We start from the raw sequence: 24313 nt of genomic DNA, 5'->3' as shown, positions 1-24313 counted from the left end.
TCAATAATGACTCTAAAACTTCCCCTCAAGAAGAGAGTGGGGTGAGTGTTGGCCTGGAAGCCTGTTCCAGCACAGCTGGGGACAATATTTTCCAGTGCTTCTGCACTATACTGAACATTGGACAGACTAAATTTCTTATGCTGCTGCTTCTACTATCTGTGAGCTGAACACTAAGTCAATGCTACTCCTCGCTGTCACAGCATAAGCACATTGCAGCCCTAATCTTGTTCAGGGCCTGTTACGCTTTTCCGAACATTATTATAAAACAGTGCCTTGAGTGAACCAAAATCACATGGCCACCAGCACTGGCTTTGCTTTTGTAAACTCCTATGCACGCAAACATAACCATTACCAAAGCCAAGTCCTTCAAAACAAGATAAAGGGAAATTCTCACCTTAAATTAACACATGCTACAATGAGACCCTGCTGAGAGGCTTGAAAATGGATTAGAGACCCAAACCAACAACAGCTGGTACACAAAACCAAAGCATCTCCTCTCATCACCAAAATCCATTTGTACAAACTGCACAGAAGAGCTGTGTCCAAGACAGTTACTCCAACACTTCAACAGAAGCACAGAACTAAGCACTGCCATTTTATCAGTATAAAACAGCTCCTCCTTTTCTCCCTTTCCGTAACAACTTAGAACTTCCCTTCTGTACAGGAGGTAATAAATGGTGCCTTGCATGTTGCTGCTGGCCTCCAAAGCGCAAGCAGCCTGGCAGCAGCCAGCTCCTATCCACAGACCATTCTGAAGCAACCTTCATCCTTTAAATCCCTGCCTGCAGAGCCCTTCCTGTGTGGCAGATGCGCTGTCCTGGTAGTTGGCAGATGCTCCCTGAGCAGTAGCTGAGGACAGGAGCAAAAGGGCACACTAAGAAACCTTTGCTAGCACTTACTGTGGACAAGGAGATTCCTGGTGCTTCTGGGAAGGATCAGTGACCAGTTCAAGAGACAGGCTCAGAGCAGCGCTGGGGGTGAGCTCAGATCCTACAATTCTTTTAGTGCAACATGATGGGAAACAAGGGAAATACCTCTGGAGATTGGAGGACTGTAAGACTCAGCAATAGGTTGCAGGAGGGACAAGGAGAGCACAGCATGAACGTGCCTTTTGCAGAAGCTTGCTCACAAGAGATGTCAGCTTTCTAGGGAATGGGGAAACCAAGACACTGATGGTGCACTACACTGCACTTATTTCAGGTTAATCCTTTGGGGAAGGGCATACAAATAGGAATAGAACTGAACCATCGGCTTGGAAATTTTACACATGTACTGTCCATTCTATTCCACCCAAAAAAACCCAAGCCCTCTTAAATGAACTGAACACCAGGTTCAAAAGAGACACTAGAAATATTTCTCTAGCAGAGCTACCATTTCAGAAGAAAAACAGAAACACATAAAAAACAACTCTTTCAGGCTTCTTAATTTAAATTCTTCAGAAAACTCTTGGCAGGATGGGTAGGACTATACCATCAAATCAAAATATTTTTGTAACAAATTTTTGTTCTAATTAACAACATAGATAAAATTATTTCAAGAGATTTTCAAGGTTTTGCCAACTATTGTAGCAGTGAGGGAGAAAGAACTGCAGGAATTCTGCAGAAGCCCTGGATCTAATGCATTCCAGTGTGTTAAAACTAAAATCTAGATTTCTGTTTTGAAACGACAGAGACATGTACCTAATTCTGGTTGGATGTCAACACTCAGATTATCTTGTTAAGGGAAGTAGGTTTAAGTGATTTCTAAACGAACTTAGGTGAAGAAAGAGTATTTCCAGACTATAGACCAGTTTGCTATTTTTAGCACAGGTAATACAAGTCTTCACAACTTCAGATAAAAACTTTTTGAAATTTCCATCATTAGCAAATGGAAAATGCCTGTTCTTCTACAGTCTAAACAGCAGTACTTACAAAGTACATTTGCAAGTTGGAGGTTTGAGTCAGAAAAGTGACAGAATATCTGTGTTTCACTTCTATTCACTGAAACATGAAAGCAAAGTTCATGCCTTATTTAAACATGCCTAGTAATTAAGTTTATATTAAAATATTTTCAATTCTTAAAAGGTCAGTGCTTTAGTACATCTTTTTGTACTTCCAACAGTGTGGAACTTACCAGTCTGGTTTGCAAATATAAATAAATTATATGACACCAAGCTGCAATGACCGTCCCAGTTCTTTTTGCTCTGGCACTTATCACACAAGTCTACAATCACAGTTGCCAAACAAAGCACTGCTACCAATGCTCCTCATCTCTAATGGCCTGCCTGAGCAAAGCAGAGTGAAAACTCACCAGCATTAGTGCTTACTACTCCTGGAATGTTATAAAACTTGCATTGTTTTCATCATACAGACTAGAGAGATAAACACAGCTAATTCAGCACTCAACTGCAAAACATTAAAGATAGAAGCACAAATAGATTCATTTGGAAACAATCCACAGACATAAATCTGGATGATGCAACTGGCTATAGGGAAAGGGTCAGCTTTTTTTTTTTTTTTTCTTTTAAAGATTAAACTTGTATAACTGCTCCATTGGGAGATGCATATTTATAAAAGATTACTTTTGGCTGACTACGTCAGCTTTAAAAAGCATTGTATCCTAAAATATTAAATAACATAGAAGATACCAAACCAAATGCCTTTGTAGGGAGAGTTAGGATCTCTTAAGGATGATAAAAGAAACACAGTGTCTGGAACAACATTTTTTAAAAAGCTGACACTCATATTCTCTGGATAATGATATTTCATTATCTCACTGCAATATAAAACAAGGACACTAACATGAAAGGAACCCTGGCAAAAAGGTTTTCTGTTGAAAAAGCCTGTGCTATGAAGCCAGTTCTGCAGTTGGCCAGAAGCTAGCAAGCTCACCCAAACACAGATGAGACACGTGAATGGAAGCTTTTTAATTACACATCACCAAAATGAAATCTGAAATGCCACTGCCTGAGGGCATGCAGGACAACCTCAGTTCCAGACAGCCAGCAATTTGTGCTGTGCAGCCTGTCTCAGGGCATGGGCTCTCCAAACACCAAAAGCAGGCAATGTGCAAGATGCAGTGATTTATTTGTGAGACTGTTACACAAGGGCAAACACCTTCAGCCAAGGTACAAGAGTACCAGCTGCTTCTCCTCAGATTCCCCACTGCTGCAGGCAGCATTTGCTACCACGATGTCAGAGAGATTCCCATACCCAGGATCAGTGTCAGTGTATTGCTGCAGTAGCTGTACATGGAAGGTCACCTCAGACATTATGAAATGAAGTACCTGTACAGTTTTCTAGATGAAAAACTCTTCTGGACTTAAACCAGAGATCATTCTCCAAACTATGAGATAATTCCTGTGAGTAATTCCAAGGTACAATAAAGCTTACACCTACTGCTGAGAAATGGAGAATCGGGCACAGACCAGCCTGCTTTCTGTATCACACCGATTCCAAGGTGAGATTGCTTGAATTGCAGAAAGAAACTTGAGTGTCCCATTATTTGATACCCTCGCTCAGAGGGCACAGTGATCAAAGCATATTGCAGCCTGTGAGTGTTAGTGAGATAGCAACCGCAGCAAAGTGAGTGTGGGCATGGAGAGAAGGGGAAAATGGATACTTTGCTATACATTGCTCTATTGAGCAATTTGATCTTGAGATATAGTTATTTCTGAAAACAATGCAATCTCTTTAGTCTCAAAGAAAAGAGGACATAATCACTTCTCCCCACTGAAGTAACATAAAATGAAACATTATTTTGATGCAATACATATTTTTAATTTAAATGATTATGCTGCAAAATAACAATATCTACTGATTAATTTAGGATACTCCTGCCAACATAGAGCTTTTCAGAAAACACAGTGCTTTCTTCTTGCCATCCCACTGACATACACAAGTCACCACATCCCTCCTGAACTCAGTGCATACCCATGCTTTCAACTCTTCTGACTTACTCCATGTGCACTGAAGTTCATAGTTACCATCCAAGTGACTTCATGTTTTAGACAGAGTAGGCCCATAATAGTTGCTCTTCTGCCACCACAGAATCACAGGATGAATCACAGAATGGTCTGGGTTGGAAGGGACCTTAATGACCATCTAGTTCCAACCCCTCTACTATGAACAGGAACACACTCCACTGGAGATCAAGTTGCTCAAAGCCCAATCCAACCTGGCCTTGGACATTTCCAAGAATGGGGCATCCACAACTTCCTAGGTCACCTGTTCCAGTGCTTTACCATCCTCATGTGAAGAATTCCTTCATACACGGCAGCATACTGATCATTCAAAAGCATGGCACTACTCTTTTCCTGTGGCACAGTAATTAATTCCTATGTACAGCACCAAGTGATTCAGTTGCCCTGTGGGGACACCCCCCACACACATCCCATTTTCAGGTGCAGTCTCAGTGTGCCCTGTGTAAGAACAAACAAGTGTTATCTTCACCAACATCCAAAAGCTGAGCCTTGCCCTTGCCAGGTGAGGTTTAGACCAAGGAAAAAAAATGAGGTTTTAGAATTGCTTTTTTCCATAGGTAGGAAATTCAGATTTTTGCTTTAATAATCTCTCTCTGCTGCATGTGCAGCTGCAGGCACACTCTAAAACTAGGGCACTTCAGCATTTTACACACACACAAGAGCAGCTGCAAGAGGCATAAGACACTTAACAAATGAAATGATATTAACTTTTTAAGCATAAGAAAGTTAAAAAATAAAACTATTCTCCTTCAAAGCCTTCTTTCTTTGGTTACTCTGCACTGCCACCTTACACAACTATACAAGTGAGACTAGAACAGAACTCTCCCACTGCATTACTTTTAGAATACACTTAACATCTCCCTGACCTTCTGGGTAGCTCCAATCACTTTCTTTCTACAGAGCTTCAGCCAACAGTACAGCAGCTCTCACTGGATTCCATGTTACTGGCCTGCCAGACAAATGACAATTCCCTCAGTACCCATACCCATTAAAAGACATCTACAATAAAGCTTAAGAGAAATCCATTATCCAAGATCTCCCATCCTCTGCTTTCAATTACTTTAAACTCAGAATCACTGTATTTGCTGAACTAAGTGAAGTCCTGGCCTTCATCCCATAATTGCTTTAAAGCATCTTCAGTCTCATCCTTTTGCATCTAGGAAGAAGATGGGGTTGCAAGAGTAACTTTGTTCAATTACCTCATTTGGGAGAGAATAAATGGGCACTCATCACAATAAGAGAAACAGGACAATTTCAACCCAGCCTATTGATTTAGTGGCTATTTTCCTCAGTCATAACAGAAGTACATTTGCACAGACAAGTGGTTTCAGACTGAAAGTGTTTCATGCCCATTGTGGTTTAGTTTCACAGGACAACTCCCAAGAAACTCCTCTGCACAAGCCCTGGCAACTGCCTTTGGCGAGATCTTATCAAACCTTTCACCAGAGTTAAAATAAAGATGCTCAAAACACAAGAAGAGAGGATAGAGGGGAAAAAAAGAAGTATTATTTAACACTAATAGTCTAAGGCATTAGTACTCCATGCAAACGAACATGGGGTAAAATTTACTATAACTGGCTATAGAGCTGCAGAGTTTTCTGTAGGATTCAGCTTCTAAATAAAATAACGAAATAGCACAACCTTTTTTACCAAGAAAAAGTTCATTGCCATATGGGTTTCACCTCCCGACTTGGCACCCTGAACTGAATATGGGAGAGCCTGTCAACACCAGAGTGCGCCTCAGGAGCTTGACTTGGCTGAAAAGCCAAGTTAGGCATTACACTGAGATAGCTACACTGCTCCTGGTACCCAATTATCTTCACACAACAACACTTTAGGCCACTTAGATTTATGCCTGGCACATTTGCTGTGATTTCTCTTCCAGAGAGATAAAATCTAGATTACCTACAAATTAGTGGGATCAATACAAGTAACATAGGTAATCACTTCACTGCTGCGGGTTTTCTTGGGCAAAGCTCCCTGCAGCTCAAATTTTGTGGAGATGTTCAAAGTCGCCCTTCCAGCCTCAGGAAAATAAAACATGAATGATGCCTGCAAATTGCTATAGCAACAACCACCTCTCAACTAAAGTCAGCAGGAAGATTCACAGAAGCTGGGCTTTGTTTATATAGCCTGCTCTGTAGAGACAATTATTTCTGAAACAGAACTACAAAGGCCCCATGCTGTTATTTAGCAGTTGAGCTCCTGGATGCACACGTTCAAGCCATTACTCTAATTCAGAGTACTCTTGCCTGAGGAAAACAGGCAGTTTTCTGGTAGCCTGCCCCTGCCTCGCTGGAAGGGATGCTGTAACTACTTAGAGCAAGTGCAACACTCCATTTGCTGCTTCTTCTCCTGTTCTTTTTATATAAAAGATCTGTGCTATGACTGCAAGCCAAATAAAATGAGCATTTAGTGTGGCACAAAATGCATGTACACAGAAACAGTGCAACAAAAAGGAATGTTTCCTACCATTGCTGAGCAGGGAGCAGAGCTGAAACACTGACTTAAGAAAATATATTTCTGTTGCATGACTTATCCTTAATCACTTCAATCACTGTCAAAAACAAAAGCTGTGCCAGGCCCACACTATCATATTTAAGGAGGCAGAAGACAAATATAGCTAATAGCAGCCAAGAGCCCAACAAGATTCTCAAGACATCACTTTCTGGAAAACTTGTGTTTCAAAGCAAGCAGCATAGGAAACTGGAAAATTTATTTTCAATTCAGGGAGCCTTTCTTTACTGCTGTCCAGCTGTCATGAAGTAGGGCTTCCTGCTATGTACTGCTTGGCAGAAAGGTAGATGATTCTAATTGCTAATTACAACACCCCATGCACAGAACTGAGTCTGCACAAACAATATTAATAATTCCTGAGCTCCATGCATTGGAAAAATTATAACACATGAATATGTGTTTAGGAAGCTAAAGATATATATTTCAGAAGGTATTACATGCAATCTTTAAATAACACCAACAGTTACTTTTAAAAAGTCTTTATTATGAATACATCAAATGGTTACTAGAGCTCTTTGGCCTTTGTTTAAGAATAACTCACCACAAAAACCAAAGTATATTTTTTACCCAGGTTCTCTCTCAGACCTGAGGCTGAGTGGCACACCACTAAAAAGTACATCTTGTCTTTATACACTGCCACCCTACACTCTCCATACAAATCCACAGCCTGGAGAAGTCTTTTAAAAAACCAAAACTTGTTTCTCTACAGGATCTCCATGGGTAGGTGATTTCTCTTAGACACAGACCGCTCTATTGGCAGCACAAACATTTGCCCTAAGTCAACTACAACAGCTCGTTGTATCTCATGAAAGCATAAAACATTTCAAGTCCATGAAGGTTCTCTTTTAGTTCCTTAAGCATTGGTGTCATTGGCTTTCCAAGCAATCACTCGTTAGCTCTCTTGGTGATTCCATTGCCGGACTGCCACAATTTGCAGTTCTTAGGCCTTTGGGCACATAAATTTCATTTTCTGCCCCTCTACAGTCTTCAGAGAAACCTTTTGTCTCTGACTGACTCACTTTTATTTTAAGCATGTTCCACAATTTCAAAACCAGACTGAAAGGATTCAGCCACATTCAGGTTGTAACAACCACTGAAAAATAATTTTTCTGAGGAAAAAACCACATGGATGGTTGCTACTGAAAGTAAATCAAACCCAACATTTCTGTTTTTTAACAGAAGTAAGAAAAATCTTTCCTTACCCCCTTCACTGCTTTTAGTTTATATATATATAGGTAGCCTCTATATCCAACAAATCAAACAGGATGTTCAAAAAGTGTTACTGTCATTGTATTTGATGCCTTATTTAACTTGGAGAAAATCCACCATGGTGCTGTTTGGATTGTGTCTAAGAGACAAAACACAGAATAAGTGTTAAAGCTGTTGCCTTGCTTTTGTGCTCTAATTTTTAATTGGTTTATAATGATGACATGACAGAATATGCAATGTAAAATATCTGACTAAGCACAGCAACAAGCTGTAATCAGAAGAACTCTATTTACCAACAAGTTTCAAGAATAAAAACCAAATCCAGATATTATTTCAAACTTAAAACACCCCGGTGTTCAGTATTTTGCTACAAAGGCCTCTCATTCTTAATACAAAGAAATCTTTGCACAAATCTTTGCTTTTGGACTGTTTCTAGTAACTCAACTACAAACTTTCAGAAGATATTGAAGTTTCCATTAAACTGTACCATCACAACCTCAGGTATGCAGGGCTACTGAGATAGATCAAAGCCTGACTTCCTCCACAGTTATTTAGCCTTACTGATGGGAGGGCTATTAATTTCCAATAACAAAATCACATGCTTAATTATTTGATATATGTCATGCATTAGTTGCATTGAACAAGCTGCAGGGTCAAATTTCACACTGAGATTTCCTAACTTTTCAGTTCTTGAACTTGAAACCCTAAAAGTTAACCAAAAGCTTGCATAATGCACTGACGTATATCAGTCAACAAAATTTAAGAATATACAAGCATTACAAACAGGTAACTTTACATACCAGCAAGATTCCTTTTCACTAGATGCCCTCCTGTTCATCTTGTCCTATTGAACAACATCTTTGGCCCCTTTCCTCACCTTACATCCCCCCTCTACACCTTCTCAGCCTCCATCTCTTGTTTCTGAAGCTGCTACACTGCAACTCTCTTCTATGGCCATTCTCCTTTTTACCCCTGTAGTTCTCTGGGCAGAGAGAATTGTTCAGATTGTTCTAACACAAATACCTCCTCACGCCCACCTCTCCCTAAAGGCATCACATCACACTTCCTGCAAACCCAAGCAGCAGGCATCTGGGCAGCATGGGAGACAAACAAGCCTCTCCACACTCCCAGCTGGCGCACCTGGTGCCAAAGCTGCCTGCAGAGACTGGGACTTGTTTCTCCGGCTGCTTCCCCTCAGACCCCAGAGCTCTAGGGAGGACCATGCTCAACTCATTCCAGGGGGATCGTGAATAATTTGAACACTGATTAGACCAAAGCATTTGAGAGGAAAGGCTGCTGCCTCAGTTCAGCCAAAAATCCTGGACAGAAATAGAACACTCAAATGCTGAAGTCATCCCTGACAGGCATGAGCTGCGACTCTTTATGTCGCTAATTTGAATAGATCCGCATAAAGTCAAGAGGAGGCATAGCTCTAAAACCAAATTCATACTGTTCCCAGTTTCAAGTCTTTTCATTAAAGCCTTGTGCCCTTAAGCCATCCCTTGAGACTGATACTAAGATTTTATTTTTTAAATAGCAGAATTTCCCTATTTCTTTCCTATGTCTCATTCTTTAGAAATTGGTCCATTTGCTGAAGATGAAGAAAACAAGAATTAGGGAGAGAACATGGCAAAAGAGAAACAGAGACCAAACCTTTTAAATCTATCAAAGTTGTAATGAGATTGAAATAAGACTCTTTAAATGGGAAATGTTATGCAACCTTTATTATTTGCCATCTGCCTTGGAAAATTCAAATTAAGCATAAGAACGATAAAATTCTCACTTGGGGTTATTTTATTATGCAAAGTATCTTGATTTTACAACCTCACTGAAACGCTTCATGGAATTACAGCTCTTTAATACAATAAAGTGGCCCCCTCTTTATCATGGATTGAGAAAACAAAGAATTTAGACCTCGAAGCCACATACTTCATGGCAGCAGCCCAGCCTCCACAGATCCACTAACAAAGATGAAGGATTCCAATCGCTCTGATAGCAATGCTAAAAATAGAATTTCATGAAAAGTCTTTAAATTCTATCCCAGAAACAACGAGGCCTTGTCAACAATTTATATAATGTTTTAAACATTAATAACAAGTTTTATGAATTTCATATATTTTGAGTCCCTGCCTTTAAAGAGTTTTACAAGAATTGCTAGACTAAACAACAGTTTACCAAGCGTACCTCTGGAGATATTTTGTTTTAGACCATGTTCTTGGTTCTGATTCTTTTGTTTGGTCAACCAAAAGAGGAAAAAATGGACTGTCTCATTGGGGTGTTTATTGCAAGTGACTTACATCAGTGCAGCACTTCAAAGTCAACCTATTGTTCTATAATGCACATCAAATATTCCACTTCAGCACAAAAAATGAAACCTCACAAAAATTTATGCATTACATAAATAGTGAAAAAGGAGAAAATGGATGATGCAATCACAGTATTTGACTCTATGCAGAAATGCATTGTTCAGCACATTAGAGTTCTATATCTGAAAGCCCAGGCAGCCTCTGTTGGATGCCTGAGATAGCAGGTCCAGTAATTTCAGACAGGCTGACCACACCTCCCTTCTTCCCCTTGAACAAGTGAAGCAGAGATGGAAAAGTGCTCAACACTGCTTCATCGCCAGGCAGGTCACTCAGGCACTGTCCTCCAACCCTTTCCTTTGCTACAGACACACTGGTTTGGAGGCTGGTTGCCAGAGCCATTAAGTCTTCTTGTGTGCAACCACCAAACAGAACTGGCTCCATACCAACAATGCAACGGTTCCCACAAATTGCCTGCAAGATCCCCACACTCCCCTTCCTGGCTAGACTGAAGTATAACTACAAAACTTTGGCTTATATGGGAGACACACACTGAGTTTTGTTGCACAAAACTTGGGACCACATAGATCGGTTACTGCTGGAATCATGCTGGTACTAAGTGCTTCCTGAGCTCCATGTATTGCACTGTGGAAATTATTTTTAGGATGCAAATGGACTTATCTAAAAGGTTGTTCATTAAGCCTTGCCCAGGTGGATTGCCATTCCACAGGGAGACAAAACTCATCAAACCTGCTTCAATCTTTCATAAAAGTATTTTTGTGGGTAGCGAGTAGCTTACTACCAGTGAGGTTTCAAGCTACAAGATTATTAAAGCTCTATGGAATGTGACTAAAATAACATAATTCACGTCCACCTTTCTGGTTTACCTTCATTCAACACAATGACTATTTCAAAGTCAATCACTTTGAAGCATGATGCTGCTGTGTAAGAGATCACCTTGCTTCACAGCCCCTTGATCAGCACAGCCAAGCAGAACATCGCTGACCAGGCTCTGAACAATTAGGACTCATATCACAACTATACAACAGAGGACACAGCAATAAGATGCACTCTGTATCTTTTCACAACACTCTAAAACATTGCTTCCAGCAACTGGAGTGCCAACTAACTTATTTTGATTAGTGCTTACCTATTGCTGTGCCAGCTTTGTAATTAAACAAACAAAAACAAAATAAATTTGGCAGCACTTTTTACTTCCAAAAAGCACTTCTCCTGCTTTTAATAGAAGATCAATGCCAAAAGCTGATGCAACTAGAGACAAACACTGCAAAACTAAGGTTTGCCAGCCAGCATTTTAAAGGTGCCCTCAACCTTTTCATCACCTACCAGGTCTTGTCTGTGAGCAGCAGGTTTAGCAGAGCATGAGTCCTAGTCAGTTCACTCATCATCTGCATCAAGAATTGTTTTGGAATGCGTTAAACTCATCTCCTGGTTTGTAGCAGCCAGCTGCATTTCCCTTCCAGAACAGTGCTTAAGAGACACCCATGAGTACCACAGCCTGAGGCTTTCTCCAGCTACCTCAAGGCAGCACCACCAATATTTCCGCTGGCCTGCCCCAGTCCAAGCTCCAATCATTCAAATATTCCTTTATAGAGAGCCCAATCCCTCCTCTTTTACACCCTGAGACTAGCTCACTTGGTGAGAACATGGGGCTAAAAACACCAAGACCTGGGGTTTAATCCCTATATGGGCCACTCACTTAAAAGTTGGACTTGATGATCCTTGTGCATCCTTTCCAACTCAGAATATTCTGTGATCTGTGACCTGCCACTCTCCTTTATCTCTTTTCACCCAGTAAAGGGCCTGGAATACCTCTTGTGGCTCTTCAGCTGACAAGTCCCATGCTATGCATGGCCTGACAACAAGCCTGGGGGTGGATTCTCTCACAGTTGAGTGTTTACTCTGCTGTCCATAGTCTGCCTTGCAGCACAGATCACAACAGATAAGTGGGAAAAATGGTATCATACCTTTTAAATAACTTTGTTTGGGAGTATGTTTGAAGTGGAATAAGAGCAGTTTTATTCTAAAGCCCAGAAAGCAGAAAAATAGATTCAGAAACAAAATGAAGCAACAAATATACAAGCTCGTCCATCTAACAACACAATAAAGCTGAATATGATTTTTTTTAATGTTAAAAACAGACATGTGATCTTCAGAGAGGTCTTAGGAACAGAGTGATTGGGAACTGATTGCAGCCTTCATAATAAGACAAATTATTATTCTTCTCAGTGTTCTTACACAATACAGACTATTTTGGATGGGAATTAGGCTGCCTGTAAAGCATACAAAGCATCCTAACTACCACAGCTTTTCAACAGACTGCTTTTTTTAACTATTTATCAAGAGAATCACCGTTCTATGCCAATTTTTGAACATTCACACAGCTTTATAAATCTGTCAGATTTTTGGACGGATCTTTCCTTGGTATTTCTACGCCACCTTGAACAACAGCACCTGATGCAAGGCAGCACTACATCAGTGCCACTATGCAAAGCCAGAGAGAAAGAGAACTACCCTCTATTTTTAAAGTTCCAAAATTCACTAACAAAGCCTAATGCCAAACCCACACATTTTCAAACTACACAAATGAACAGTAATTAGTGTCACAGTGAACGGATACTCATACCTGCATAATTAGCAGTAGGTAGTCCTAGCTGTCATCTCCTCCTACCCATCTGCAAATTAGGAGCAGTCTAAATTTAGCTATACAAGTTAAACCTCCTGCTATTGCTACATATAGACTGGGAATTATAAGTATGTATATACTTAAATATATTTAAGTTAATTTGAGATAGCAGCAAGAAAATCGATTAATTTGCACCCTATATAGAGTTTTATTTTGTCTACATTTGATTTTATTTTGATGACACAAACAGACTCACAAACGAATAAGATTTGATCTTGAGTTCAAATTTTTTTTCCTGAATTCTGTTGGTAAATAATGTGAAAAAATAATAAGAATTAAGAAGTTCCAGCTTTTATTATTTTCTGGTAAGCCCGGAAAAGATTATTTTTATTTTGGTAGAAGACTAGACCTATGCAATTAGATTGTGCTAAATGTGTAATTTGCTTTCATTTGCAGAATGCTTATCACTTCATTCTTCCTCTCATAGCTGTGCTCAATGTATACTGGAATAAAGCAGTGTAGTTTTAAAACCAAAACAATTATCATTCTACCTCAAAAGAACAAAAGTTCTATTGAAGAAGACAGAACACTTGTCATTTCCCTATTTGGACAAAATTCAGATAACATGCCAATTACATGTAGCAGTGAACATGATTATCTGGGAAGATCATTCTGATAATATTGTAAAATTTCTTTTAAAATAGGGCTGTAAATTATCTTCCCCTTGGAAGAATTAATGTTATATTTAGATAACATGAATTGGTCTGTGATGCTCTCAGATCTCCGCTAGAACAATAATCTTCTACGGACGTTCCAAGGAAATCTCTTAAAGACATGCTAGTGAGTCATCTGGTCAGGAGCTAAAGAACACTCACTGGCTTTGGAAACTGTTCTTCCTCAACATCTAATCTGGGATTAGATATTGCAATGATTAAGAAGAGACTGTAAGCAACCTGGGAGAAGGACACTGTACTCCAAGCAGTTCATGCATCACGTGGTGCTACTGTGAGTCAGGCTGTACAGCCTCAGTAGGAAGCTAAATGACACGTTTGCATATGTTGAAAACTTCTTTGCACAGAAGCAGTACTGAAAGCTCCCACCCTATAAGCACCTCCTCCTATGCAGAAGATCTGCAACACTTCCTTAAGCCATGAGACCATAATGCATATATTTAAGCCCATTCAGGCTCTTCATCAGATATCTGGACTGACAAACCAATCCCCAATTGCTACAGAACAAGGTTTACTCTAGGTTTGCATGGCAAAATGGGAAAGTGAGGCAAGTTACAGGGACGGACAGAACAGAAAACAACTAGATTCCTCCGAGTTAAGTACAAATCAGAAAGAACCATGCCAGTTGAGTGTAAAGAAAATGTCTCTCCAATTCCAATACTATAACCCAGAAAGTCTTAAATATGTCCCAGATTCACCAGTGGCGAATTGCTACTATAGGACAAGTCACCACTTCCCCCCAGAAAAGCTCTCAGAACAAGTCTTATGAGAGCTTAGTTTCCTAAGCATATGAAACATTGGGCAAATAATAAATTACAGTGTGACGTGTAGGTTTTTTCTGTTTATTCATAAATATAAAATTTATTAATTCAAAATTTCCAAGGTATCCTGTATTGTTTCTAATGGATACTTTGTGTTCCCAGGGATGTCTGAAGTTTACCATGCCCCACAGACCACTAGCTATTAACAATTCTGGCCTCAAAACATTCTGAATACAAAGAAGTGCACAAGATATTCCTTCTCTACCTCACAAAGCCCTTAATCCTTCCAACGTAGATATGAGTGCCCCTTCCCCTACAGCTAAGCAGCCTAAGGCAGCTCTTCCTGTTTAAAAGGTGGCCACCCAGCCAACTGCATACAATTAATTCTCCACCACCAAAGGCAGCACACCACCTAAACTCACTGTAACAAACCAGAAAGCCCACACTGTCATGCTCCACCCTGCCCTTAAAAGCAAATGGTGGAAAATATTTTGCATTTGTATTCCTCTTCTTCTATTTGACTAAACCACACAAGTGACCTGAAATAATAAGCATGGGCTGATTAATTACTGCATGTGCTCCCTTCTGCAGAGCTGAAAGGTCAGCTGGGGTAAAAGCAGAGGGTGACTTGATGAATAAGACTAAACACTCCTTTTTAAGCAGCCACCTTGTTTGATGAACCACACACAAACCAAGACAGGGCCCTTTTCACTACATGCACTCAGGCTTAAACAGACCAGCTGAGAAACAGTTACTGAACTACTAGCTCTGAAGATGGAGAAAAAGCCTTATGTGGGCCTCCTTCCCAAGGCTAAGCGCTTAATGGTGTATTAAATATGTAGACATCTTAGTGCAGATTTCTAAGGATTTCTCTATATTTACATAACAGTTGGCAGCTCTCTCATCTGTGGTTGGAGTTTTTTGTTTAGGTTGATTTTTTCTTCATAAAACCATCTGCAAGAGTGTACTTGTTTTTACAGCTTTGTTTGTGTAGAAGAGGTGTTCACAACTGCACTTTGTCTTACTAAGTGCCACAGACATCATTAGTACTCTTCTGGGTATGAGGACACAGATGTACCAAACAGCAGCAACCATCCCAAAGTGCATTAATCTGAGATTGCATCTTAGAGCTGATTTTAACACTTTGTCTGACATGACTTTGTTACATTATTGCTGTACTTAAGTGCTGAAATGGAGGGAATCATATAGCGTATGATTTTCAGAAGTCTTTCATGTTATACTGATTGAGGACTGAAGAGGAAATCCAGAAGGATCAGAGCAAGGCAATGCTGAGTTAAGTCAGAAAATTTAGACACTTCAACAAACAAGGAATATTTCACTCTTCTACTCAAGAGTGGTCCTCCTGTTCTAACCATGAGGTAGAGAAAATTTACTGTGAAGAAGTTTCAGCAATCCCCAACAGTTCTCGAAGTCACAAAAGTTAGCACTGAGTCCATTCCTAATTTTGCCATCAATAATATCAGTCTTTCCACAGAGAAAAAGCAACGAGAGAGCAAGCAGGTGTTTTGAATCTAGCAAGATGATTACACAAATGAGTTTTTCAAGGTATATAATTATCAAATTCTTAAATCACTTACTTCAGAGACTGTAACAAGAGAAGGCAAGCAGACAGGCTGAGCCACGTAGATTAAGCAATGAAAATGCTAATTAAGAAAGTTATAGAAGGGAAAGGAAATAATCCAGTTCCTCTGCATTAGCATGTGGAGCTGTGGACTCCGTTGCTACGTGGTGAGGAAGACTTTTATAAAGAAAAACCAAGTGGAAAAGTAGAGCTCAGGCTTCAGAAGGGGAAAAGAGAGGGTCAAATTTTTTAGTGCAGTCTCCTGCCCTCACTCTTTACACATCCTTCTGCACGCCCAGGGGACAGAAGCAGCAGTCTAACAAAAAAAGGGGCAGATGTTGATGTTAATACACACTCTACACTACACCAACTCCCAAGGGGCTCCATGGACAGCGTGTCAGCCAGCTTCAAGGCTGAAGCAGTGAGCAAAGACCCTTATAAATCTAATCTCTATTTTTCCATTGTTGCAAATGTACATATTTCACCAGGACCAGACTGAATACGTAAAATTATTTTTTCCAGGAGAGATGAACAAGCTTCATAAATCACAGGCACATCACCCACTCCAGGCTGACAAACTAGTGCACAGAGGGCACTACATCATGCATAAGTTTGCAGGCCCCTGGGAGTCTAGGGACACAGCTTCATTAAGCAAAAAGAGCTTACTAACACTGACTGCAAGGATTGGGGCACCAGGTCTCACTGGGCCACTGTGAAAACTACAGCAAGTACAGAAAGAGCCTAAGGACTCATTGACTGCTTCCAATGTCACAGCCTCCTTTAGAGGTCATGTTTAGATCTGCTCTAATCCTATGGAATATCACCTTTGCTTCCATATATGCATTCAGGCCATTAAAGTGTGCATCATTAAGAGCTACCTTTGCATTTCATATAGCTGAGGGAAGGACTTGGCTACGATCTAATTAAACAAAGTCACTGGAGTACCTCCTCCAAATCTGTCCTCCTAAGACTACCATACCCCTCTGCCATTGTACAAGTATAGATCAAAGCAGCAGGGATGTATTTATCATGGCATAAAACATGCTTTAGCACAAAACCACCATATTTTCCTCAGCCAAAAGCGCACAAATAATCTGTGACTGCAACAGTAGCAAGTTATTTCACAATAGCCTAGTTTCTGAACTAACAACTTATCTGGCAGCAGTACTTCTTGTTCAGGACATTCCTAATGGATGTAACACATTCAAACCACCTACTCCCTGTCCCAATATCCCTCTTCACACACTCTTTGCTTGCTTTGCAGTTTGATGCAAGTCTAGCGAAAGCAGCATTAAGAAATTGAGAACAGGGGCATGTCAAGATGAAAAGCTCTCTCAGTAAAGTGAGTAGAGTAAGGGAAAAAAAATAAATCTGACTGTGCCCCATCACCAGCTTTTTAAAGACTAAATCTAGCATGTGCCAACAGGCCAAACAGCAACCTGTCACTGAAGTCCAGAGACACTCAGCTTGAGTGACTGCATCTACAACATGAGCTCTCACCTCCTATATGCCTTCTTAAGAATCACCCAGAGTTATCCCAAAATTTACCAGGAAGCAGAAACAGTCCCAGAATACTAAGATATTTTCACATGTGTATGGTCTTACCAAGATGCCAAAGTTGCTCTTTTCCAAGCACTACTTGCCTGTATAGAGTAGTAAACTAAGAACACTAAAGCAGGCTTTACAGTAAGAGCCTTAGAAAAAACAGATACAGTGAGCTACCAGCTTGAAGGACTCATTCAGCTTCCAGTAAAGAAACTCTCTGACATCTCTTGAAAAATCTTCTATATTCTAATATAAATTTTATCCTTCAGCTTGCTAGGAATGACCTACACTGAAAACTAGGGGAGCTTAAGGAAGTTCTGAATGTATCTCAAGACATCACCTTAAAATTATATGTCTGAAAACCAGGCTTCACTTCCCTACAGTTCAGGCCCTTTATTACCTGCTATCAAACTGCTTAATATTTCTCTGTCTGTTAATACTCACACCCTTGCAGCCCACTGAGTGCAGCTGTTAACAGAACTGATTGAGAAGGCAGCTACAAATGCTCGAGCACTCGAGGAGACCCGAGGGCAGAGAACAAGCAGGGCACACGCGCATCCTCAGAGTTGTGGGCACTGCCCAGCTGAGGCCACAACTTGGGATGAACTCTTCCTGCCCCTGCTGAACACAATTTATTGTCTTGTGCGCACTTGATAAATAGATAGTAGAACAGTCAGAACACAGGGTTGCATTTATTAAGTTTAAATACATTTTAGTGCGATTCAGATCTTAATTCAAGGAAAGGCTGCAACTTCTCTATCCATTGGCCCAAATTAATCTCCAATTAACTATTGGAATGCACCAGGATAAAAATTTTAACTACTAAGTGACTCAACTGTAAAAACTTAAATGTGTATCTACATTTTACCCTTCCATTCATTTGCCTCCTTTTACAATGAAAAGAGTACAGAAAACAAGCACACTGAAATAATATGTGCTCCTTTTGTTAATCACCAGAAATATTATTTCCAGTTATCTGGACAAGAACACCAATCTTTTGTCTTCATCTCTAGAACAGTACTGTAGTTCTATAGATAAAAAAAGCAGCTGACCTGTTAAGCAAAAGAAAATACATGCATGTTTTAGTTTTAGGTAAGACTAATACCAACATCCTCCTCTTCACACCTCAGTCCTCTCTCCCAAAGTGTTCCTGGGTTACCCATATACTTACACCAAGAAATTTCAGCTGAAATCTGGTCTTTAGTTAGGCCTCCCAAGTATTTACAGGATTTGAAGGTAAAGATTTTAGTTTCCTATTTTTCCTTTCTCACAGAAGGAAAGGTTGTGAAGTTAGTTGACACTACCTTCCACATGCCAATATGGTCTGGAAAAGACAACACAAACTAAAAGAAATAAATCTAACAGCCAACTCTGCACCCAAAGGGACTCCAGGGTTTCCCACAGCCTTTTTTTTTTTTTAACATCATTGAAATCAGTTTACGCCTCCAAATTCAGTGATTCATCCCTGTGTCATGACATTGGTTGCAGTACCAGGTAAAAACCCAAATCCTAGCATGGGATTTTAACTCACTGTAGCCATCTGTTTCAAGAGGATTACATGGATTTTTTTTAAAGTGCTAGACACATTAAAAATAGCAGAGAGCCATTTCAAATGCTTTTTCAGCTACCTTGTGTTAAAAATATCACTTAAGCTTGAAAGTCAAAGCTACACGGCCCTATAAATTTGCTGTGTCTATTATGTCCTCTGACATCATAGAAAACCCAAAACTAATGTTATAAAAGTAGTAGTACAAGCATCAGCCATTTATTAGCATCTCCATTTTTATTATTCATGACTAAAGGTAGCAGATGTAGTCCCTAAGTCTCAGCTATCCTCAGGCTTTCATTTAATAGCATAATTATAATTTCATATAGGGAAGATCTTCAAACACCGCTTCATTTTTATTTTGACAACTTAGTGTTAAAGTTTTCAAAACCAGGAAGAGAACACTTCCAAAGAACATTTGTTAACAAATGTGAAAGTCTCTTCTTCATGCACTCTGCTTCATGCATTGACTGCACACTTTCAGAGGACAAACAGCATATGCATTTCAGGGAGGTGGATAAATGTCTTTTTCCAAGACATTTTGCTGCTGGCCAATTTGGGTATTTCTAGTCTTTTACTGCCTAGGGAAAAAAAAACAACCCACAGAAATTTTGTTTGCTTTGATTCAGATAGCTGGAACCGATTTGCTTTCTGTCTGAGCTGTCGTTTGTTCTGCATACACGACAAAAAATTGCTTCTATCCTATCCCCCTATGCAGGAGAAGCACACATTCCATTCACATTCTGATCTATGGATTTTTTGTTTCTTTTTCTTCCAAGAAACCTGTGCAATCTTCTTTGTAGATTATCAAAAGGCACCAAATGAAAGAAGCATTATCATTTCTATTTGATCAAATAGGTTGTTCAGTTATTGGAGATGTGTGATGCACTTGTCATCCTGGTAATATCATACCTGCCTAACCACAAGCAGGAAGAACATAAGTGAAGCCACACTTCAATACATGACCCTAGATTTGAAAAGTCACGACAAACCTTTTGTTTCATAGGAATTTGTTGTCCCTACTCAATGCCAACTTTCCAACCAGCTTTCCAACCAGGCCAGAGGGGCGGGAAGTCAACTACTAAGGATGTGCACACAGAAAGGTGCCTGTGAATGTACAAGCTACTCCACGTTGCCTATCCCTCCCACTTGCATCATTTTACACTGCCTTGGCCTCTGCTTTTGTTTCCCATACAAATGCTGGTCACCAGACACGAGTTTTAAGAACTGTAGCAGCTCTGACTGCGTAGCACTGCACAGAGACATTGAAAAACCCCTCACTTTGTACTATTTTCATATTATAAGTACTAAAGAATTCCATATTAGCTCTTTATTCTTCTTTTCTACTAAAAACCCCTCATAATACAGGAGTTTCCTGTTTAATTTAGTATTCTTTCATTATTCTGATTTTTAAAAATAGTTGAGTAAAAAATTGTATCAACTTAAGTTGTAACAACCTAAAAGTTTGCCTTGTTTTCTATGAATTCATTTAATCAAGGTCTTCTAACAAAATGCTGTCTCTGTTCACATCCTCCAATAATTATTTTTATTATATGAATTATTAATATATTTAACTTCCATTTTTACTTTCCAGCATCATCTGACAGCTGCAGAATTCCTCAGCTTTGGTAACCAATATTAGGCTTTCAGAGGAATTCAATTTCCCAAGATTTTGGCGATGATACAACATATTACAGCAACAGCTTCACATCTGAAGTTCCAAATAGCTTTGAAATTAAAGTGAGGTGGATGGTCTCAGCTTACTTTTACTGCTGTTCCCCCTCACAATTACTCCACAGTTCAGCATCCCCATTTTTCCCTTCCTTGAACTCTCTACTCCCAAGAGAAAAAGCCTGCAATCTAAGATCAGGAACAATAAAAAGGGATAAATTCTTACACCCATCAAGGAAAATAGTTAAGCATGCATGAACAGTAATAAGCCATCAGACAGTGCTAGCAACTCTATTTCCAGAAGCACTAAGTTTCATTTGCCCCACTTAACTAATAAATTCAACCCCCCCCCAGATTATTCATTGTCATAACTTCACAACCTTATCTGGAGATTAAAGAACCTCATACTCAACTCCCTTTCAGAATAACCCCAATATGATAGCCATGACTTAAGCAAATGAAAGTTGCAGACATCAAATCAGGCCACATTTACTAGGACCTCTGATAGTTCAGTGGGCACAACTGCATCGTGTGCTGGGGAATGGTGCCACGATGGGCAAGGGCTGATTGATCACTGCTGTGTGCTAAAGGCAGGCACCACAACAAAGCAACACCAGCAGCTGCTGGCTCTGCTCACAGCATCTGTGGTGAGCTCCACCCCTCCAGGTTAGCTCAGGAGCCTGACACCAATTGCAGGGGGGGCAGAAAATACTGCTGCAGCTGACACCTGGGATACAGAGGATGAAGAAAAGGACCATCCCATACAGGGACTGTGAGCTGACATTCAATGAGGGGAAATAAGGGTCAGATGAAGGTGTTGCACATAGAAAGCCTGACAGCATCAAGCTGCTATTCAATATCAGGCTACTTCCAGGTATGTTAAATAGCACTTACAGCAAAGGAAATGAAAAGCAATTAAGTGATTACTTCAGAGACAGTTCATAGTGAACAGAAAGGATAGCCTTAAGTTTACAGAATAAACACAGGAGGCAACTACCAAAAAGTCAAATAGACATGCTGAATGACAAAATAAGACAGCAAAAAGGCACCTTCATCAAAAAATGGCTTATTGTTTGTTTTAGGTTTTTTAAAAATATTATTGCTGTGTTTATTCACCAGAAAATAACCTAAATGGAGGTAGAAGGGAAAACACAAAATAATACTCTTGTTTTCATGCTGTGCCTGTACAAAGTTGAAAACTAAAGAGATTAAAAGTTATAAAAAGCACCACTAATTCTCCCTTTGGAGAGTAACTCTGGCAGTGCTTCCATACCACAGAACATCTTTTGCCAGTTGTCTGGCCTAGAGTGGATGAAGGAAATATTCTGATACCAAAGCTGTCAGTACTTTTGGAATTGAGATGTTGCACTGCAGCTGTTTCAGCAACTGCAGGCCCTAGCTTATGTAAAAGACTTCATTACAGACAAACAAGCCCCTTCCTGTTTTTTCAGATTTGAAGTTAAAAGTAATTAGACTGAATGATGTTGTGAACAAATAGATAATTGCACCATATATCAAGAGCATGGCTACTTACAACCAGTAAGTCAACCTTAGTAAGTAATCTGGTGTTTTAGAAAATAATTAGTAACAAATTACTTAGATATTAACAACAGATACTGCAGAAAGATAAAACCGTCACTTTCATAATCTACCTTGAAAAAAAGAAAATGAGAATATCAATGTATTAGCAGACTGCTCTTCTGCAACCCCTTGCATCATGTTAGACTCTTTACAGTTAATTGTAAAGTGAAAGTACAATGGAAAACTACTACATGCATTCCACAACTAGAAATAATGTTTTCCATTTGAAATTTTAATTGGAAAGACATTTAAAAGGTCTTTTTCTGGAAACACGAAGAGCAAGGTGCTTACCTATTTCATCCATTATATTCAGTACTGAACACTCATTTGCACTGCAGAGGTCTACTGTGCATCCATAGCATGATCCATATCACCCTGTATGCATGGCTTCAATCTCCCAGCCTACATTAAAAATATTCAGGCTGGCAATTTTGCAAACCTGAAGTAGAAAGGAGGTGGTGTCACGGCAGAAAAAGGTGCAGGTTCAGAAGGCGTGGAGAGCGCATGCCATCAAGGTATCCTTCCGAGGTCAGAACTGACCCACTCTCACCATTTCTGGCCCAACATCTGATCAAAATGGAGTTTGTCACATCCACAGCATCATGAGATTATATTCAAGGACAGGGAGGGGGGAGAAGTCTGCGGAGCACTTCCCTGTGCTCTGCGTCAATAGATTTGGGCTTAGCCTCTGTTAAGCAGCTCAAGCCACCGGTTATTGGTGCTGGCAGCTGTCTACCACACTGCCCCACTTCCTATTTCAAAACACACTGCCTGGGAAGGAGGCCCTGGGCAGCCAGTTCCAACCTGCTCCCAAATAAAATGGAGAAGTCACACAGTGGAACCTCCAATGTTTGCCTTGAACATCCCTTCAACTGTTTAAAACACATCCTCACCTCCCTTTTCAAACAGTTTAATGCAAAAATCAGTTACAGCAATACTAAAAAATCCAACAAGCATTTCAAGATCAAAAACTGAATTGAGATGGGGCCTTGATTTTAAAGAATTTTTGCATATGTACATAAGCAGATTGTTTACTTAGGCATTTCCAAGATTTTAGTATTAAATATGTTTTTTGGCATTTTAACATTTCTTGGACATCAGGTAACTCTTCATGTGTTTCTACTGGCTTGACAACAAACCAGCCTTTTCAACAATCATAATGCAGTCATTAATGTTAACACTTTGCTCAATATGGCAAAACAGTTACTAGCAAAATAATAGTAACTACTATACAACTTCCCTCATTCTCAAAAAGAAAAAAAGCTAAGAGCATATTTAATCCAGATTTTAAGAAAAACCTGTGCTCTAGAGCCACCTACTCTATGCCATATTTAGCTTAACACTAAGAAACAACACACATCTATGTAATATGACCAAAACTAATTCTCCTCTGTAATTCACTCATTATATATTTTGTTAGAAAACAATTAAAATCAGATTTGTCTCACCAACAAAATGATGGCATCGTTATACCTCCCATTTCAGTACCAACAGCTGATAAACATGTTGGTTCTACACTAACCATTTGCTAAGCCATAATAACTCCTGCACTCATGTGGCACAAGGGCTTCTCCCACCCACTGCGTGCTGGCCCATGCACAGGAGCTTAAAAAGGCACACAGCAGTCAAAGTCCTGTCCTGCAATGTGAAAAGCAGCCATGTGGCTGTGGTATAACCAGGGAGCCTGGGAGAGTGGCATTAAGCATGTGGGCCTGTCAGAGCCTTCTCATGTGCGCTCAGCAATGAAAGTCCCAGGAGCACCAGCCAGCACTTAGCCTCTCACAACTTGGATCTACATCTTTAGATGAAAACATTGCTATTCTCTGCTCTTTTATCATTCATTTATTCCAATTATTGGCTCTGATGCAAATATTCTTCTTCAGTCCTACAACTGAAAAAGCATGAAACCAAATTTTGCAGGAGGACTGGCTACCCTGTCATTGAACTGTAACTAAGGCTCTAGAGCTGCTCCCATGAAACTGAGCCTGACGGTTCTATGGAATAGTAGGGAAGTAGATTGCTAAACATTATGTAGTTTGAGTTGCAAACTCAAAATAGAGTGTAAATATTAATTACCTTAGATTAGGAATACTAAAGATTTATTATCATAAATTTTATTACTTTTGTTTGGATGATGAGCAGGTAACTTGCTCTGCAAGAAGTCCCCCTGAGGTACAGCACATGAAGTATGGAAAGCACACAAACAAATCCAGAACCCAGTTCACTCAGAGCATGTCCAAGAACGCTCCACTTACAGTG

The 24313-nt window shown here is 39.8% G+C and overlaps 1 protein-coding gene across 11 annotated transcripts in view; it reads right to left on the bottom strand.

The window, feature by feature from the left end:
* The window catches only part of MAP7 (microtubule associated protein 7), a 109707-nt gene that overhangs the window by 53891 nt on the left and 31503 nt on the right, over positions 1-24313 (bottom strand). Inside the window, exon 1 of one of the 11 annotated variants that reach the window (XM_063151481.1) lies at positions 22346-22373. The exons of the other annotated variants lie outside the window; for them this stretch is intronic. Within the exon in view, the coding sequence (XP_063007551.1) occupies positions 22346-22358 (13 nt within the window). The 5' untranslated portion in view covers positions 22359-22373. Of the gene's footprint in view, positions 1-22345; positions 22374-24313 lie in introns of those variants that run through there. 11 annotated transcript variants of the gene reach the window in all.

This window comes from Melospiza melodia, chromosome 3 (assembly GCF_035770615.1).
Source record: "Melospiza melodia melodia isolate bMelMel2 chromosome 3, bMelMel2.pri, whole genome shotgun sequence".
NCBI classification, from domain to species: Eukaryota; Metazoa; Chordata; class Aves; order Passeriformes; family Passerellidae; genus Melospiza; species Melospiza melodia.
The sequence above is the reverse complement of the archived record's forward strand: the minus strand, read 5'-3'. Positions and strand labels throughout refer to the sequence as shown.